The 20,612-nt window shown below is 32.1% G+C and overlaps 2 protein-coding genes and 1 long non-coding RNA gene across 3 annotated transcripts; all 3 read left to right on the top strand.

The window, feature by feature from the left end:
* The first annotated feature begins 434 nt into the window (after positions 1–434).
* LOC111908410 (60S ribosomal protein L24) lies at positions 435–2,927 on the top strand. Its single transcript, XM_023904243.2, has 6 exons — positions 435–575; positions 1,422–1,522; positions 2,020–2,095; positions 2,187–2,288; positions 2,375–2,523; positions 2,609–2,927. The coding sequence occupies exons 1-6, from the start codon at positions 435–437 to the stop codon at positions 2,754–2,756; spliced, it is 717 nt and encodes a 238-aa protein (XP_023760011.2). The 3' UTR covers positions 2,757–2,927.
* Positions 2,928–4,243: 1,316 nt separating this feature from the next.
* Positions 4,244–4,994, top strand: LOC111908564 (putative non-specific lipid-transfer protein 14). The gene is made up of 2 exons (XM_023904385.3): positions 4,244–4,662; positions 4,819–4,994. The coding sequence occupies exons 1-2, from the start codon at positions 4,256–4,258 to the stop codon at positions 4,823–4,825; spliced, it is 414 nt and encodes a 137-aa protein (XP_023760153.3). The 5' UTR covers positions 4,244–4,255; the 3' UTR covers positions 4,826–4,994.
* An 11,719-nt stretch (positions 4,995–16,713) lies between these two features.
* Positions 16,714–18,226, top strand: LOC111908572 (uncharacterized). The gene is made up of 4 exons (XR_002855907.3): positions 16,714–17,192; positions 17,411–17,509; positions 17,828–17,884; positions 18,019–18,226. It is a non-coding gene; the product is annotated as an uncharacterized LOC111908572 (long non-coding RNA).
* Positions 18,227–20,612: the final 2,386 nt, after the last annotated feature.

Raw genomic sequence — 20,612 nt, 5'->3', positions numbered from 1 at the left:
TATATTTTATTTGTTTTTTCTCCCTCAAAAACACTTAGACACACACACACACACACCAGTGAAATAAACGAAGAAAGAAATAGGGACAACCAAGGGCTGCCACCCTCAACCACCCACCAGTGACCCCCCACCGTTGTGAACCACCACTAATGGCCACTCTCTATCCCCCTCTTGTATTGTAAAATCCATTGCAAGACCCACCCTTCACGTTTTTTGTTTTCCTTTTCTCCTTTCACTGCCAAGAACAGCCACCACCAAGGAGTGGTGGTGGTGTTGTTTTGACCACCGAACATCACTAGGAACCACTTCTTCTCATCACTTTTGCCAATCAGCAACAACCTAAACACACCCTTTGACCACTGCTACCTCCCTCTCTCTCCGGTGCCAAACTGGTTTGAAGAAGAAGGATATCGACCTCAGCAACAGGTGGCTCGATGGTGGCAATCGATCACAAAAAGGGGCAAAACAAGAGTTTGTTGGCTCTTGTCGTTCACAGAGTAAACACACCATCTCCAGTGAGGTATTTTGGCAAAATAGAAGAACGAAGGGAAACAAACGCAACAAGGGCTACTCAGGTAGCGATCTGCGAATGAAAGGGAAGGAAAGCAGGTCCGAGGGAAGTAAAAAAGCATCGATGGGCTTTCCGTTCCCGACCTGGAGCATTGAAGACTTCTAACAACCATTAACAACTGTTGGATCATGCAAATCAACTTCCTGACCTTTCTTTCTCTTACAGTCCACCCACCTCACCAAATTCACACCTTCAACATCTTTAACCTTGATTTAATTGGCCTTTTCGTTCATCGATTCAAAAGGTATAACTCCAAAGTCTTCCACTTCATCTTCCTCAAAAGTAAAAAAACCAAACTAAAATCAAATATATTCACAGTTAGGCATATAAGGATGATAGATTTATGGATTTTATTTCTCTCGTGTAGTGAAATTGCAAAATAGGATTAGATTTAAGAGTTTATTCGTGAAAAATACGGAGGAAAGGAAGAGGGAGGCGACAAGGGAGGGAGGGATAAGAGGGGTGATTTGTTTTTTTTTTCTTTTTTTAATTAGAATAATTAGAAAGAGAATTATATTAAATTAAAAAGAAAATTATTTAAGGGCAAATTTGTCATTTCAAGTGGAGTTTGGACCAACACTACATATATATGTCAATCATAGGGACCAAAAACAATAAAAAGTTCCAAAATTGGACCAGTGGTGCACCAAGGTATCGTTTTGGACCAAAATTGCAGAAATTTGCCAACCACAATGACCATTTTTGCAATTTTGTCAATGATATAATTGGAAAAAAAATAAAAGTTTGGGTATTTTGAAATAAAAACAAAACTAGAGGGGTTACAAGCGCCATCTCTATTTCCTCAAGGGAGCTGTCTGATATGATTAAAACGCATATCTTTCGTTAAAAGCGATGGTGCTATATAAGGACGGATACAATTGGTGTTCCTAGGGCTTTTTTTTTTTCCTTCAGCAAGTGTAGAACTGTAGCAGCGGCCGCCATGGTTTTGAAGTATGTTCCCATTTTCTTTACAATTTGTCGAAAGTTTTCAAGCTTCTTTGTTTGAATTTCCAATTGTTGGTTTTGTTGATTAGGAAGTGGTAGAAGGTGGCTAATTTTTTAGATACCTGCTTAATCGTCATTTTCCCCCAATTATTTCAATCCAATGTGTTGCAATCATATTAGGGTTTCCAAACCGTTTAAGTAAAAGAGGACGAAGTTGTATTATTAGGGTTAGAAACGCGATCAACTAGAGATATACAACGATATATGCTCGTAAGATCTAGGATTGGTTATAGTTTTGTCGACGTTGATTCTATATTCATATGTGGCCAAACCTTTCTGTTGCATTACATCTATGATCACGACCAAAAAATGTAGATGTTTATCTCTGCTTGTATATCACTTCAACATGAAATCGTATGCACTTTTGATTTCCTTTTTGTAAATCGTTACATACCATGGAAACCCCTCGTGTTAACTGTGAAACTACGATGAATTGTTTGTAGGACTGAATTATGCCGTTTCAGTGGCCAGAAGATATATCCTGGAAGGGGTATCAGATTCATTAGATCAGACTCTCAGGTACATGATCTTATTTTACATATCAAGATTGTTACTTTTCTTGTTAGCTGCATAGATTCTTGAATTAAAAGACTTTTGTGCTTCAATCTAGGTCTTCCTTTTTGCCAATTCCAAATGCAAAAGGTACTTCCATAACAAGTTGAAGCCTTCCAAGCTTACATGGACAGCCATGTACAGAAAGCAACACAAGAAGGTGAGACTCAAAATCTATTGATTTGTTTTTCACTGATTTTAATAATAATCTGACCAATTTTCTTTCTTGTCATTCAATTATTTCAGGACATTGCTCAGGAAGCAGTGAAGAAGAGAAGACGTGCAACCAAGAAGCCATATTCGAGAGCCATTGTGGGGGCCACTTTGGAAGTTATTCAGAAGAAAAGAAGTGAGAAGCCTGAAGTTCGTGATGCTGCTAGGGAGGCAGCTCTTCGGTATATGTTTATTTCTTTTTTGTGATATTACCATTTGAACCAAAAATCTTATATTTATATTTTTTTTACATTCATGAAATTTTAGTGAGATAAAGGAAAGGATTAAGAAGACAAAAGATGAGAAGAAAGCAAAGAAAGCAGAGGTGGTGTCAAAACAAAAGACTCAAAGCAAGGGTGGCAGTGCCCCTAAAGGTAAAGGACCTAAGTTAGGAGGTGGTGGTGGCAAGCGTTGATTTTTGTTGATTTTCTTGGTTGAACATTTTAATATTTTGTATTGTTTATGTTATTTGCTTCTGGGCAAACTTGTCTTTTAGATGTTTGTTACTATTTTCTTTTACCAATTTTGAGAGTTAAGCATCTGCAATATCTTGTTTTGAATCAAATTAGGGTTATGATTTCAGTCATGTGATTTTTAGCGATCCTTCTATTGTTTCGTTTTAGTTGTTGGTTTGTTTTGTGATCCAACGTAGATTATTTGATTGTTATATTGGTAAAATGGTGAAATAGAAGTATATTGTGTGTGTGTGTGTTTTGTATTTTACCTTGATGGCTATGTAAGTGGGAAAAAGGTATAATGCTGTAGTTAACGTGGGAATTAGTTTTTTTCTACTTGTTGAAAGTAGTTCTTTTGTTTTTGAAAATAGTTTAGTGATTGAATAGTAAAAATAACTTGTCTTTCTTGTGATTTTTTTTAAAAGAATAAAAGACTGATACTAATATGTACTTAGTCTTTTTTCCCTTGTAATATGATTTACATTTGATCACGCACCCATTGTAAGTCTTGTTTTGCAAGGTTGTATATTCATTTGCAGAGTCACACATACGAAACCGTTAGTCTACCCATGTAGAGACATGACTTTGTGTCTAATCTCTTCACTATCGCATCTCATGTGGGATGTCGTTGATGTTGCTTTACCACAAAGAAAAACACTAAAATAATGTAGTCTGTAATATATATAAATAATATTTTCTAATCTCCATGCTACTCCTTATTAAATCTTATACTATATTATAAATTATTAAATCTTATACTATATTATAAAGATATTAGTCATACCTTTAAATTTTAATTATAAACATATTAGTCATACCTTGAATTTTAGTTATAAAGATATTAGTCATACCTTGAATTTTAACAGGTATGAGTTACGAAGTTTTTTTGTATAAATCAGTTATGCATAAATAATTTACTAATATTTGCTAAAAGTTTGAAGATTTGAATTAAAGAAAGTAATTAAGAAATTCAATTTGGAGCAAAATAAAAATTTTAAATATTAAATTCATGTATTTAAATTTCTTATACTAAACACCAATATTAATTAATTTATATCAATAGTATAAACAGACAGTTTAAGCATAAGTTATTAACATAAGTATTTTATTCCTGGTAAGAAACTATTTGCCAAAAGAACTATCTATCGTTGCCGTTTTACACGGACAAGCATGTGCTTAAGAATTATTTGTATAAAGAGTGAAATATGGTTAATTGGTTACATCTTATAAAGTGGTTATTTTTGCGATAGTTTTATATTTTATTGGAACATTGGTAATAAATAATAATAATAAGTTTTAAACGTTTAATATTGGTCAACTAGTCCCAAGCCATTTTGTTTGCGTGGTTACATGGCTCATGCAACCTTAATGCGTAGTGCACACGTTCGTCACTTCAAAACCACCACGACCCAATCCCCATCATCTCATATAATTAACCACATAAAATCACTAATCAATCATGTATTACTTTCTTCAGTACTGTTTAACAAGAAAACATATGCTGAAAATGGGTGGTGTGAAGGTAGTGGTGAGAGGTGGCTTATTAGTAGCGTTAACGGTGGTGTTGTGGGTGGCAACAAAAAGCTCAGCCACCGTAGACTGTGTGACAGTGACGACACTTGTATCAACATGCTCTGCTTTTGTACAATACGGGACACCAGATCCGTACCCAGGGTCCCCATGTTGTGATGCGGTGGCTAGTCTTAATAACCTCGGTGACTCCGAAGAAAACCGGCGCTCTTTATGCATGTGTTTAATGGGTGTCATTACCACTTACAATCCCAATGCTACCGCTATTGCCACCTTGCCTGGCTTCTGTGGAGTGTCTCTGGGCTTTACCATTGATCCCAATACCGATTGCAATTAGTAAGAATATATATTATATCTATCTATTTTACTTACTAAAACTTAAGTATAAAAAAGTGATTAAAGATAACTAATTGCTACATTTATACTAGCTTTTGATTTTATGTATACAAGGTTATACATTTATTAACTTTTCAACTTTTCTTTTGGGTGCAGTGTATGAGTCGGATATCTTGGCAAACATGCATGCTTACGAATGCGAAAGAAGGTTATTTAGGATGGTGGATCTATATATTACAGGATGTATAATAATTACTCCTTGTTAGTATATTATTTAACAGATGTCATCGACCTCGAACTTTTTGTGTTAAAACAAATCTTGGAATAAGAACTTTGGCCTTTTTGAGTTTGATGTTGTGTATATTTCGTTCTAATTGAACAATTGAAAACATTTATAGCAAAAGGCAAAGTTGAAGCACAGGGATTGCAAATGATTTTGTATAGTCTAATTAGTATAAATGAATAAGTATTAGACCGGGTGGTAGTGTGGGTGGAAAACTTCTCTTATTTTTTGTGGGCCACAACACCATTTTATCATTTTCCTTTCCTCACCTAAACTCAATGAATGCGTGGGAAGATATCCTCACTATTTGTTTTTTTTTTATAAATAAAATTAATTCATTTCCATGATTTCTAATTTTTAAATTAATAATAAACAAAAAATTTAATTAAAAAGAAAATGTATTTCATTAATTAAAATAAAAATTACAATAAACCAAAGATTTTAAAAAGTAGAATATTAAAAAAACACAAACAAAAAATCAACCAAACCAACAACCTATGAAAAATATTTTTTCTTTTTCTTTCTCACGAGCTCGAGAGCTGGTCCCGAGAGATGGTCGGTGTTTTCCATCAAGAACTTCATATCTTTCATTTCTTGTCTCTCCGCGTGCTCCTTATTCCCTGTTTCTTCTTTTTCATTGTCGAACGCCAAACGTTCAACGCAATTAAGATTATATCGATCAAACGGCGTTGTTATTTTCCGCATTTCGTCGACGTCCAAGCTGAAATCCGATGCACCCGAAGAAGTCCCTATTCCCTTCCTCTTTACTTTGTCCCTACCCATCGGTCGGACAATTTCTTCTAGCTCAAGTTCGTCCTCCTGATTTAAATCTAGACCGACCCGAGCATTGGAGGAAGTTAAGTTACCACTAGAGCCTGTTTTCGTTCGCTTTGATTGTTGTACTCCAAAAATAAAATCTTGATCGTATTTTTTTCCACCTAGGACATCTAACCAATAATTTCCAACAATCGTGCCACTTGAATGATTTTTCGACTTCCTCAAGGTAAAATTGCAAAACTTCTTGAAGTATTTCTTGGTCGCCTTGGCCGCTTTTTCGTTGGGTTTTAGGTTGTTGTACAACTCGCTTATTTTTGAATTCATTTGGTGTTTCGTACGGTAGTCGCCATCTTTTCCTACCTCCTCCCGAAACCGTTCTATAATGCAAAACCAAAAATGATCTCCCGATTGTGTATTTCCCGTCTTCGAATTCTCAGAAATGTCAACCCAAGCTTTTACCAAAACTAGTTCTTCTTGTGGAAGCCACATGGTATCGACTTTTGTCTTCCTGGTTATGCGACACCCTTGTGCGCTTGTTGTTTCCTTTGCGTCGTTGTGAGGGTGGTGTGGGTTGAGTTTCGGGAACCATATCTTCTTCTCCTGAGTCATCCAAATCATTGACAAGTTGGAATTGTTGTTGGGTTTAGGTTTGAGTTTGAGTTTGGGTTTGAGTTTGATTTGGGGAATGTTGATCGGGAAAAACAACAAAGTTTGAAAATATTTGCGAAGTAACATTTGGAACTTGGACCGGGTAATATTGTCTAACATTTTGGTATTGAAATTGTAGTGAAGATTGAATGGGAGCATCGAGTTGGGGGCGATAAACTCATTGTGATGATGAATCGATAGCAAAAATGTTTCGAGTAGGGTTGCTTAAACTCGAAACGTGAGTTTTTTTTCCTTCTATCGGAGGTTGAGGTTTGATTGTTGGAATTCACTTTTTTTGAAGAAAATAGAGGTTGAGGTTTGATTGTAGGTAAATGAGTATGAGTAATTATAGAGGTTGTAGAGGGTAAAAGAATTATTACATTTAAAAGCATATAGCCGTTGCAAATAAAAAAAAATCACTTTTTACCGTTTTTTAACGGTTAGATTAAAAAAAAAAAAATTCTACCCAATCACCAAAGGAGCGAGAACGCGGCAACCGAACCCTTCACCCATTCCTCGCGCAGGCCTTCCCACACCACTAGTGCAGTGTTCATCGGAGCGGGAAAGGTCACGCCCCTCTTCCCACACATGGCTCCGTCCGACCTTAAAAAATGTTTTCTCGTTGAGATAACCTATAAACTGAACAAGCGGATCGACGGATGTCCCATTGATGATATGTTGGTCTCTACATGTGGGGCTCCGCGACTCTCATCAACCAGACGTACGGGCCCATCCTTGGACGTGGTGGAGTCCATTCAAAAAGTTTTTATTATGTTATGTCATTTCAAAATTTTCTTCTTTCTCTAGATTATTGACAAAGAACGATATGTGACAATACCCAACTTTGTTGTATATTAACAATTATTCAACAAGATTATGCATAAATCGAGGTAGCTTTCGCTTGAGTCTTGATGTGTGTACAGTTCCCGAATAGCCTATTAGCCTAACAAAAGTAGCAGCGACTAAGTAAAGGTTTCATGTCCAAACAATAAGAAGTTAAGGAAAATGCTCTGGTGAGTGGGTCGGTCTTGGATACTACGAAGATAGCCTAGTGTGGAGAGATTAGTAATCAAGGAAGCATTTAAGACTATACTTGAACTATAATCTTGATTTTATGTGGATAAGAGAATAGGCGTGAATGATAAGCAGAATGATGGTTGAAAGTGAATATATTGCAATCCCAAACATGTACGAGATGGACTAAATAGTGAAGGAAATATGAGTAACCTTAACTTCAAAAATGTAGAAAGTATCCTTGTATCGATCTATGTTATAATTTTCCCGATACAATAAATGTGAAAGGATTATGAAAGGAGTGTGACAAGTATGGGGTTGTAAATGATGTCTACAGACTACACATCTCGAAAGCTTCCTAAGATTGGGAAGAGGTGTGGCCTTTTCAAGTTTATTCGTGTAGATGATCAAGATAGATTGCTACAAAAGTTGCAAAGTATTTGGATCATAAATTTTAAATTATTTACATCCATAGCTCGATTTCATAGGGAGGAAGGAAAACATAAGGTTGATGATGGTGGATGGATGGAACGTTAGATTTATCAAAAAATTAAGTTTATGTGTCTTTGTATAAGGCACAATTTGTCTAAATTAGTAGTAAATAACAATAAAAAGAGAGTTTGCTAATAAATTAAAAACTAAAAACAAATAGCATGAAAATTGATTGAGTTGAAAAACACGAATTAAAAGTGGTGCGGCTGCGAGTTCCTCATTAATTATACAAGTTTCCAATGAAGTGATGTCAAAACAAATTAAATCTAAGTTGGTACTAAACTTAAACTCCCCTCCCGGGTTCACTAAAGGAAAGAAAAGAAAAGAAAACGAGATGGATTGATCTTCATTTCCTTTCTTTCCGGTTTCTTCCGATTTAGAATGATTGTTTATAGAGAAAATTAACTTGAATCTTCTTTTTATTTCTCTTCCTTTCCCTTCTTAAATGAAACTCGGGAGCAATGATATTTCCAAATCTTTCCGTTTCATTTTTTTTCTCCAGTTAAATGAAACTCGAGAGCGGAGTGTAAAAGATCATATCAAACTCTAATGTCTTTTCATTTACCAAATTGTTTAATCAAAAACCACCTTGAATTAAACCTTATATTTCTAATTCAACCTAAATAAACTCTTAAAGTTAAATTAAGAGATTGCATTATGTTTGGTGTGAACATATGCGATTGTTGGTATACATTAACAATAAATTTCACCGCAGTATCAATCAATGTTTGTTACCTAATATTTAACAATAAATTTCACCGCAGTATCAATCAATGTTTGTTACCTAATATTAATTCATGAATAATTATGAATTTTATGAATTAAATAACATGAAAGAACTAACCGAAAATGGCCAATATGAATCAAGGTGAGATTCAAACATTGAATTAAAGCAAAACTAAAATTGCTAGATAGAATAACACATTTAACTTAAATGATTATTATATAAAAATATGATTTGTTCCATTACAGAAGACTAAGGTTTTTAGCTAGACATGGATAAACCCGAAATCACAACATAAACGTAAACTGAAATGTGAATCTGGCTTATAAAATTAGAACCAGAGTGTTTCTAGTAGTTTTCTTTGGTTCAAAAATGTCTCTAAGTCACCTCTCAAGTCTACAGAATCGAAAATTGTCGAATGATATCACGGCTGCTCAAATTTAAATGATAAGAAAATCAAAATATCTAACTCAGGTACGCTACACACTGCATGTCTCAAATGAGGAAAAACATAGCCTGTGCTTTCTATCGAAATACAAATCTGACCCATATCAATGTTGATGGGTTTTGGTCATAAGACATCCTATGTGCTCATATAAACCCTAATGCTTGGATATAAGTTTCTCTATTGTACATGCTTTGAATCCAAGACTATAAACCCTAATTCTAGCATATGGAAATCGATATTAACATATAACTAGGTTTATGATATTACCTTGATTGTTATGTAGCAATAACAATCCCAATTCCTCCTTGAATTGACTTTGGAAGGCTTAGAGTCACAATTGTCACTCCTCTAATGGCTTACAAACACCAAGAGCAAATGGAGAAGGTATAAGGAGAGAGGGGAGGTATTAGAATTCGTCTCTAGGACCTCTTGGGAAGGCATGGACGAATTCATGAGCCTTGGGGGGTCTTTATATAGGTGTAGAGATTAGGGTTTTAGTCCTTATCCTTATCTAGTTGCTTGCCCACCAAGTAACCATAAGATAAGCCTTGAAACCCTTATCCTAGTCGAATTCTAAGGCCTTATCACCTTAAATTCGTCCAGCCTATTAATAAGATAATCCTTACCTTATTTTGTAACTATCACATAATTACAATTCAGCCCCTCTAGTTTAATTAATTACACTTGACCACAAAATTAATTCTTAATTAATTATTGACCAATATTAATTAAACAAATATGATTTCTCCTTTAATATATTATTCTTATAACATATTAATAAATCATAATAACCTCTCTCTCTCTATTTATTTCTCCAATCAAGTTGCTTTGGTGAAGGCAACCCAAAAGGACCATGCACCATCGGGTCAAGTACATACCAAAATAGTTATGGACTTAGACACTAATCCAACAAATGTATGATGCTCAAATGGTAAAATTAAAAACACAAGGCTCGTGTAAAATTAGGCATGTAAAACACCCCCATGTTTTTGGTCTTCAAAGAATGATGCTATAATAGAAAAAAAAATCTTCATAATTACACAGCCTGTGATTTCCAAGTAAGGAAAAACACAATCCTTGTTTCTAATGGGAACCGATACAATTTATACTCATTAGTGTGCTTAGTGGAATAATACATTTAAACCTTATGTGTACATGCATCCTAAATATCTAGGTTTTACTATATTAGTAATCTACTTTATGTAATAAAATTACTAACCTCTTGTTCTTCTTGGTTTTTCAGTTGAGATCTTGTGACATCCATAATTGCAAAGATGACAAAGATCCAAACCAGGAATTCCTCTAGTTGAATCACACCTAAATTACCAATCAGCAGAAGGAAACTTTAGGAGAGATGATGTACATTTTGAAAATCACAATAACCCTAGAAGGGTTATTGATTTTGTAGATATAAGAGAAAGGAGAGAGGTGGATGATTTTTTGGAGACAAAAAGATATTAGGGTTTGACCCCATAGCAGTATATTTATACTCTCCAGTTTAATTCAAATTTCCAAGGATAATTCTTATCATTATTTGAATCGGCCCATATCTTTTTTTCCTTAGATAAAATCGATCTCTTCTTTATTCTAGGAGGTTCTGTAATATTCCAATTAATTATTAATGAATTAATTAATATTCAACCTATTTCATTAATTTCAAAATAATTTCCAATTAATTTATTAATTTATAATAAATTAATAACATATTTTCTCCTAATTCCTTATTGTTCAATAAGGTTATGAACGCAACCAAAATTGAACGTACTGTTATTAAAAATATTTCAAATTAGTTAATGACATTGGACACTCAATCCAACAGTTTCTTTTATCTTAAAATTTTTTCGCCTTCGGTCATCTTCTCAATAAACTCTTCTTTGATCATTGCTCTCCATCCAACTTTTTCTCTTTTTGCATGCTCCAAGCCATCTCTCATCTTCCACATAGTAACTCTGTATCTACTCGCCCTTCATTCACTAAAACATGAGTACTACGGGGTTCCACGACCATAATCATACGTTGTCCCTAATTTAATTAAAATGCATAAGCTAAACACCAAAATGTAGGGGTGGCAATTATTGACACGCCACGACAAAAATAAACGACACGAAACAAAATTGGGACGAAACTGAAATTCGAATTCGTGTTTGTGTCGTGTTCGTGTCAAGTGTAAAAAACACGATGTCGTGTCCTGTGGTGTTCGTGTTCAAAATTCGACACAAAATTGACACGATTATCATTTATTTGTCGTGTTTTTCGTGTTTGTCGTGTTTTTCGTGTTATGTATAATCAAATATTAATTAAATAAACTAATTGTTATATGTTATCTTTGTCGTGTCGTGTTGTGTTTGTCGTTTTTTAATTGGTTTGTTTTCGTGTTAGTTAAAAAAAACACGACATCGTGTCGTGTCGTGTTCGTGTTACATAAAATTTTGTCGTGTCGTGTCGTGTCAGACAAAAACACGACACGATGACCCGATTTGCCACCCCTACTAAAATGTTATGAAAAAATATTATTTAAAGTTATAAACGTTCTAGAGAGATGCATGAAGTGCATATAACAAAAGTGATCTTCAAATGACAAAAGTGATAATGACTCGACTTACAGTGAAGGGAAATTTGTATGCTTTTGGAAAGGTATGTGATGTTCCCCTTATTGTAACCATTCATAAGGTTTCCAAGAAGGAAAGTTTTGGTAGTTAGCAATAGTCCATGAAATCAGCTCCTAAATTATAGGATTCTCATAATAATTAGAAATATTGGTGTTAAATTGGTATGTTTCCATTCTTTTTTTTTGTTTGATCATAACCATCTTCTCTTTCTGAAATTACTGTTTTATTCGCTAGCATATCAATTAACTCTCTCCTTCTCAATTTGCTTCAATTTCTTACAAGACACGTCAATGTAATTCCACATGTATTCTCTTTGGTTTCGTTTTCTAATGTTATATTGTATTGCCAAAGGAAATACAATTTCTTATTTAGTATGTTTGTGAGCTTTTTTCAATCGATCTTTTGGTTATTTGTCGGAAGAAATCGACTTATTACATCTTTCTTCAAATAACTCGTCATCAATATCAATTTATGGTTATTTGTTCTTGGAATTGGAAGAATCATTCTTAATGTTAATAATCTGAGTGAAGACACCATATGTAATCATGTTATTGAAGTTAATTGACACACATAAGGTGTTTGGTGAAATACTCAATAATAAGAGACCATGTAAAATCGAAGTTGTTGTTTTCACCACTTGTGTTCATACTTTCTTCGGAAAAGCTACACATCTTGCCGATAGTACCAACCAAGTCGATCATTTCCACAAAGTTCTTACATTCCGTGGATACGAATTTCATCGATGTGTTTGCTAAAGGTGTCGAAATTTCAAAGTATAATGTCTGAATAAGAAAATATGTCAAAACTATATTGTTATTTATTGCATTATTACTTACAATGGGTAATGGTGGAAACATGATAAAAATTTGCAGGAAGTCACTGAAAAATCGAAAGATAGAGCTGGTGGTCTATAGATTCATGTTCATCGCATTGAACAATGGATATTTTTTCTTAAACTTATATATATATATATATATATATATCAATTTATTATTATTATCTTACATGTGATCAACTTGCCATTGTTAAAGAAAATGGTAGACGTCTTGGAATGGGAATAAATTGAAAAGTCTAGTATGCTCAAGAGTCAAATTAAAGTGATATTGCTAAATAACATATGATACTAATGAGTCACACTAACAACAACTTGATACAATTGATTATTTATTAGAAATTGACTTTAATAAATATTCAATAAAACTCTTAAAATTAAATTGGAAATTATTTGTTTCATGAAAATGATAATTTTCATTAGCAAGTAACATTATATTATTTCATATGATATGAATTAATAAGTCATACACAATTTTTTGGACTAGTTGAAAACCTTGTGTCTTTTACGCAAAAGACAAAGTTTATATTTTATAAACCTTGAGTTTATAAAATTTAAACTAACTTTCCTCTTTTTTATACAAGTTTCGAAATTTGCATAAAAAGAAGATAAAGGTACGACTTTCTCAAAAGTATACTTGTCTTTAGAAGCATGGGGGACACTCTTATGAAATGAGTACAAACTTGTCTAAAGTGGAAGTACCTAATGGTTAATACCTTCACTTTATGCATATGAATAAGAGGGTTTGCATTTGGCTAGATTACTCATTCTTCTTCTTGAAGAAGTAGCCGAAACCTCTTTCTCCTCTCCCATTCTCTCTAGTTTTGGTTAGAAAACTTGAAGAACACTTGCATCTTCAAGCCTTCTTTAAGTTCATATTGGTTATGAACTTAAAGCTTAAGGGTTTAAGAGTTTTGGACTAGCATCTACATCAAGTTGAGTCATTGTTGGTGTCTCAAAGGTTCCACATTCTTCGTCAACTTCCAAGCCTCCCAAGAGGACCCAAAGAACTACAAAGGTTGTTATTTCTTCGCCTCTTCTTTGGTTTGTGTTTTAATCTTTCTATAACTTTCAAGAAGATCATTGGTGGGTATAAAATGTTTATATTATTTCAAAATTAAAGTCTTCCGTTGCCATATTTTTCAAGTTTATGAAACTATTTTTGAACTATAACCCAACACAAACATGTAACCTTCTTCTTCATTGCTTGGTGGCTACAAGAATGCAACCATTGCAACACTCCCTATTGAAGAGTTGATCAAAAAAGCCGATCACCCGGATTTTTCCCACGTACGATTTTTTTCTTTTCTTTTGATGGACTTGGAATTTGAGATTCCATTCCTTTCAAACAACCCCTAATTTTTTTTTATGTTTCAGAACATAATTATTAGATTGTGAAGAAGTTACAAGAAAAAAAACATATTTGTAGAATGATTGGAGATGGTGTGAACGAATCCCCGACCACCAGCATTGAAGACGAAAAACATCGGAATCACTGTTGTCAACGCTACAACGCTACAGATGTTGCAAAAGGTGCTTTTGATATTGTGCTTACTAAACCTGGACTCATTGTTATCATCAGTGCAGTGATCACCAGTCGATCAATTTTCCAAATAATGAAGAATTACACCGTTAGTCCCTCTATTCCCCTCTAATTGTCAATATTAGTCCTTGAAAAAATACTAACATCTTTTCCTTTTCCTTTTCCAGGTCTATGATGCGCCTGTTAACATTCGCATTGTGGTAAGTTATTTATTAGTGACATCTGATTGAAACATTACATTACATGATTTTAATACCAAATTTAATTATATATGTATTAAGTTATTACACATTTTTTATGTCGTTTATATTCATGTTCATCGCATTGATACGAAAGTTTGATTTTTTACCATGTTTTCAAATGGTCTATTATTTATGTTCTCATGGAATTAGGATTCAAACGAATGTTTTAAATGGTTTCCAAAGTTTTAGTGATTACATAAATAAGGTGGTGATAAATACAATATAAATCTCACAATAGTTGAGAATGTTGATAAGTTTAAGTGTGTTGATCATTCACACAAAGTTACCAAGCTTATAAAAGAAACCGTGTATTACACATGTTTTAAAGACATTTCTTGAAATTTATAAATAATTTGTATATTTTTATTTTTTTTTATCATCTTTTACTTAGTATAGTAAATCATGTTTCATTCATCATTTTAATTTATAATTTATTATGTTGTATTTATATATGTTTATTTTGTTATGTTTACTTTTTCAGATATCAATGTCATTTTCATGTCATGTTATTTCAATGTCATTTCCATGATTTATATTCATAACAATTCTATCTTTGTGTAGAGGCGGAACCAGTTAAGAGCCAGGGGTAGCACGGGCTACCCCTCAAAGTCATCCGAGATATGTATTTTTTTTTATGTTGGTGCTGCTGGTAGTCGATGTGCAACTCGTTGTTTCCCAGGAGAATGATGAATCAAACAGAACATGTTCCTACCTACTTTGATTGGCTTGAGAATTAGTATCAAATCGTCTTTTCTAGGTATGAATTTAATTTATTCTCACCCAATTTACTGCAATTAAACATAATTTCAAATCAATTTTCCCCAAAATACTTGTTCTTCTGTTAAATTTGCTGCACTTAAACATAACTTCCTATTAATCTGCCTAATTAGCCATAACAAAATATGTTATTCTCAGCAAATCTACTACACAGAAGCATAATTTCCTACCAATCTGATCATTTGGATGTCATACTATTGAGCTTGTATGTAAAGTTCACTAATTTAGCACTTGCCCGCCAACTGTTCGATGAAATTCCTATGAGAACTTGTATGTAAAGTTCACTAATTTAGCATTAGCCCACCAATTGAAAGTGACATATGATGATGCAGAAAGCTTATTTCTACAGTCAACTCTGACGATTTTATTAGGAGTATTAGATATATATTTACTCATCAGGTACAAATAACCTCATTTAGTTTTATAAGTAACGTTACTTTTTTTGTCATATACATGGAACAAAGGAAAGTGAATCTCTTTCAACACACTTCTTTTGCTTGCTTGATTGTCCTATTGATTTTTCTTTAATAAGAAACATAAACCATCTTTATCAGTAAGTTGATGAAATTGTTGGTTTTAACTTTTAACGAAATCAATAACTTATTTGTTTTAACAAAATGATACTTTTATGTGGTCTTTTAGAGAAGTTTATGTTATTATGTAGTATGTTTCAATAAGTTTCAATGGTAGGAGTGAAGCTCTTAAATGGGTCTGGTGAAAATTGCTTTGATCCTTTGATTGGGAGGAAAGTGTGGACATAATGTCCTAAAGATAAAATTAAATTTAAAGGGTATGTTTTTTCTTTTTAGTTCATCTCTTCATATTTTCCTGTTCATAACCATTGGTTTTGTGGGTTAATTTGGTATTACTTTCATATTTTATAGGTAAAAAAATTATGCTACCCCTAGTCAAATTTTCTGGTTCCGCCACCATCTTTGTGTGTGTGTGTGTGTGTGTGTATATATATATATATATATATATATATATATATATATTATAAAACATATTAGTCATATTTTGAATTTTAAGAGGTATAAGTTACAAAGACTTTTGTACAGATCAATTATGCATAAATAACTCATTAATACTTTCCAAAAGTTTGAATACTTGAATTAAAGCAAGTAATTAATACTTCCCCATAAAAAAACTATTCACCAAAAAATTTATTTATCGTCGTCGATTTACATGGACACCCATCTAGTACATGTGTGTGTGTGTGTGTATATATATATATATATATATATATATATATATATATATATATATGTATTTATATATTTGCAACTATTTGATTACTTATTATGGTTTCCAATTTTGATTAGTATTTTTTCCTTATCAACTGTTTTTCCCCGAGTTTAAACCATATATATATATATATATATATATATATATATATATATATATATATATATATATATATATATATAGAGAGAGAGAGAGAGGGAGAGAGACAGAGAGAGAGAGAGATAGGTTCAAGTGTTTTAAGTAAATATTGTGTTATTGTATGCATAAATGTGAGTCAATCAAAATTAAATAAAAATTTAAATAATTAAATAAATAAACCAGGGTATTTTAGTATTTTGATAAATAGATTCCACAAATAGTCCCTATAATCATGCTAGCATTCACTTTTAACCTTTTTTTATTATTATATACAACCGTCATCAGTCAAACACCTTCTCTCACTCTCATCTCCGATTCATGAGTGACAATAGCAAATTTCTGTTTTCTCCCCTCAATTTCCACCAATCGCATCTCCGATTTTGTGCTTCACATCTCATTTTTCATCTTTCTTGATGAGCAAACCAATCGCATCTCCGACTTGTATGTGTAAGTTTTCGTTTTTGAAATCGTTCTGTGTGTATGAATCTGAAATCGTTCTGTGTGTATGAATCTGAAATCGCTGCATTCGTCGTTTGGGAGGGGCATAAATTTGAGAAAGGGGGCGAACGGTAAAGGACGAACTGAGAAAGTGGGACGAAACGAGTCAGGTTTGTTGTCATGTTCGTCGATGTAGGGTTTGCAGGGGTGAAGTCGTCGGAGAAGAAGAGGAGATAGAGGACGGCGGTGGCAGTGATGGATTGTGTATGGGTGATTTTCGGTGGGGCACAGTTGGCTCAATCGCTACACATATCTAGAAGGTGAGTTTCACAGACGAAGTTGGATTTGGGGCATGAGCATTGTGGTTGGTTTCCGATTGAGGAGATGTATCCTTTGCTTGAGCTTTTTTGCTTGAATTTCTTCCCATTATTTCCTAGCAGACTTGTTTAAACAAGTATAAACTTTTTTTCTGTTTATCTTCAATTTAGTTTCTTTGTAGTTTGTAGATGGGAATTTAATGTGTTTTTTTTATTTGTAGATAACTTCACAAAAGAAGAAAACAGGGGTGATTGCTCCAAAACGCTTTGTACAGAGATTGAAGAAGCAGAATGAGATTTTCCATAGCTATATGCACCAGGTAAAATATTTTGTAAAGTTATGTTCATGTCAATATGCAAATTAGAAGATCTAATAGTATTCTCTCCTTAGTAAAGTTAATTTTGATAGTTATTAGAGTTTACAATCATGGGCGTTATGTGTTTAAATTTAGTATAATCTGATAACTAGTTCAAAAGATTGAGAAATGGCGATTTACAATATGTTTGTTTATTTATTTATAAGTATGAAATGGATTTGTCGTGGTGTTTAGGATGCCCATGAATTTTTAAATTACCTATTCCATTTCGTGAGCAATTGTTAGAATATTATTCAAGCAACAAAAGTTTTGTTGATGCAGAAGAAAATCTATTAACATGCCCAAAGGAAATGGCCAAAAGGATCAACGATTTATGTGGTAAGCTAATTGTATTGGAATAGAATCACGAATTCAAATTCTATCGGAATGGAAACACGATTTCTAATTCTGTTGGAATGGAATATGGATATTTTCTCATTGATTCTAAACTACAATTGGATTTGTTTTCACAGAAGTTGATGCTTGAAGAACGGACAACAAAATTAAAAGTGTTTTCTTAGCAACATTATTCTTTTAGAATGAATTAGTGTATTTGTTAGATTTTGATGTTTTTTCCCGATTTGAAAGTCTTTTAGTTTTATTCTTTAACAGTAAATGTAATTCTTAACAATTGTTACATGTATTCTATAAGAATTAATGTAATTTTTTTTAATTCTTCAATTGCTGGTTCGAGAATTGTTATTCTACAAGAAATTTTTAAAGTCATGATCAAGAAAATTTGTTATTCTAGAATATTATTATTTTTTAACATACTCAAACATATTCTTTCAGAATGTCCGAATTAAAAACCTTATAATTAGTAAAAATCGGATTTTTAAAATTAATATAATCTATGATCCCTTAAAATATGCAAATTTCCTTTATTAAATATGTATTAATTGACTAAAATACCCTTCTAGTTAAATTGGATGGTATTTTTCAATTATTTTAATTCAATAATATGTATTAGTCACTTTCTTAAAATAAGAAATGATTAGCCCATATTTATGCATACAATAACACAATCATTAGTTTTAATAGAATAACCTAAGCATATATATATATATATATATATATATATATATATATATATATATATATATATATATATATATATATATATACACACACATATATATATACACACACACAAAGAGAGAGAGAGAGAGAGCTAGGTTAAAATGTGGATGGACATATATTGTGCGGACATGTGGACAGTGTTATTTTGTGAGAATAACAAAGAAAATATATTGTTTGATAATATGAATACGTTCAATCTTACATAATTATTGTCATTATTACACATTCTCACTAATTAAATCGTCTATAAGGTTATTATAGACTTTTTATTATTATTCTCATTCTGTCAAAATATGTATTGAGTCGTATTCTATAAGAATGAGAATGAGAAAACGATGTGTGAGAACAAAAGTGAATAATAATTAGTGAGAATGCATGAAAATGACGGTCGTTGTGTGAGGTTGAACGTATTCATATTGCTAAACAACTTATTCTCTTAGTAATTCTTATAGAATAGCATTGTTGACACGTCCACAGAATAGTTGTCCATCCATATTATAACCTAGCTCTATATATAGGGGTGTGATCGGTTGAAAACTCATAATTTCCCGAGAACTAAAAATGGAGAGTTAGATCAAAACTAATTCATTAAGGGCATAATCGTCATTTTACCAATCTCATTTAATGTTTAATTTTTTGTGTTATTGGAAATATTAATAGAAATGTCTAAAATTTTACATAATAAATCAAATTTTCAGGTTTTTTTAAAATAGTGTCTTTTGATTTTTTTTTTTAAAGTGCATATTTTTTTATTTTTTTATAAAAAACATGAATTTTTGAAAAAAAATATTTTTTTCTTTTAAAAACTGCAGTTTTTTTAAATTCATTTAAAAATCAATAAAACTAAAAAAAACTAGAATATTTAAAAAATACTGTAATTTTTTAACCAGAAAAATCAACATTTTAGGTACATATATGCATATTTTTACAAATGCATATATGCATATTTCATATACTATATTATTTGTAAGGAAATCATAAGAAAACTAATTTTAATTACTAATCTGTAAACACAATAGAATAAGTATTTTATTCGATACAAAATAAAATATAATTAACAAAAAAATGCTACAAATTTTCAAAGCGTTTTCATGTCTTCGTGTCAATATTTCCATATTTTCTTCAATTTATCATTTTCATCTCTTCAATATTCACCACAATTTCTTCCAAATCCACAAGATTTTTTTTTTAAAAATTGGTTGATTCAAAAACACTCACAAAAATACATATGTTATCTACATGTGATTAACATATGAATCACATGTGATTCACATATGAATTACATTTATGTATGACATCATATATGAATTACATTTGATTTTCATATGAATCATGTGTGATTCATATGTGAATCACATGTTATTTACATGTGAATCCCTACATACTAATCATTTTTCATGGATATTAGCACACAAAAAATCCAAACGGTTCATAATAATCATTTATGGAATATTTCGTCCAATTTTTTCGATATACTTGAGAAACAATATGTGTGGTTTGGGAAACTAATTATAACATACTAGATATTCCTTCAAACCAAATTTAACTTTACTAACTCTATTGAAAAATTGTTTATATTGCAAAAAAAAATGATTAGGTTCCAAAGAATCAATACAGTAAACAATAAAAATCTTGAGAATTACATCCAAAGTAATTGAGCATTAAGATAATTTAGAAGGCATGAACACTTCATCCTAGGAAAAAAAATTTCCAAATAAATTCAAAGGTTATATTTGACCAAAGAGTAAAACATGCTAAATATCACTTTCAAAGCAAAAAAAACAACATATGTAACATCCCAAAATTTACGACCAAAAATTTCATTTGTAAGTTAATAATTATAAAACCATTTGTCTGAAAACATCATAGTATCAACTCATATCAAAATCAATGTATCCATAGTCAAAACATGTCACGATAGAACATAGTGTGATGCACTGCGATCATACCGACTCCTTTCCCTTCGAAGAGGAAGTACCTGAACCCA

This window comes from Lactuca sativa, chromosome 8, assembly GCF_002870075.4.
Source record: "Lactuca sativa cultivar Salinas chromosome 8, Lsat_Salinas_v11, whole genome shotgun sequence".
Taxonomy (NCBI): domain Eukaryota; kingdom Viridiplantae; phylum Streptophyta; class Magnoliopsida; order Asterales; family Asteraceae; genus Lactuca; species Lactuca sativa.
The sequence above is the reverse complement of the archived record's forward strand: the minus strand, read 5'-3'. Positions and strand labels throughout refer to the sequence as shown.

Excerpts from the sequence above, each read along its gene's own strand:
- LOC111908564 (XM_023904385.3), top strand. The coding sequence starts at position 4,256 with ATGTATTACTTTCTTCAGTACTGTTTAACAAGAAAACATATGCTGAAA.
- LOC111908410 (XM_023904243.2), top strand. The coding sequence starts at position 435 with ATGGTGGCAATCGATCACAAAAAGGGGCAAAACAAGAGTTTGTTGGCT. Across the intron at positions 1,523-2,019 it reads GCGGCCGCCATGGTTTTGAA|GACTGAATTATGCCGTTTCA; the intron begins GTATGTTCCCAT and ends AATTGTTTGTAG. Across the intron at positions 2,289-2,374 it reads ACAGAAAGCAACACAAGAAG|GACATTGCTCAGGAAGCAGT; the intron begins GTGAGACTCAAA and ends CAATTATTTCAG.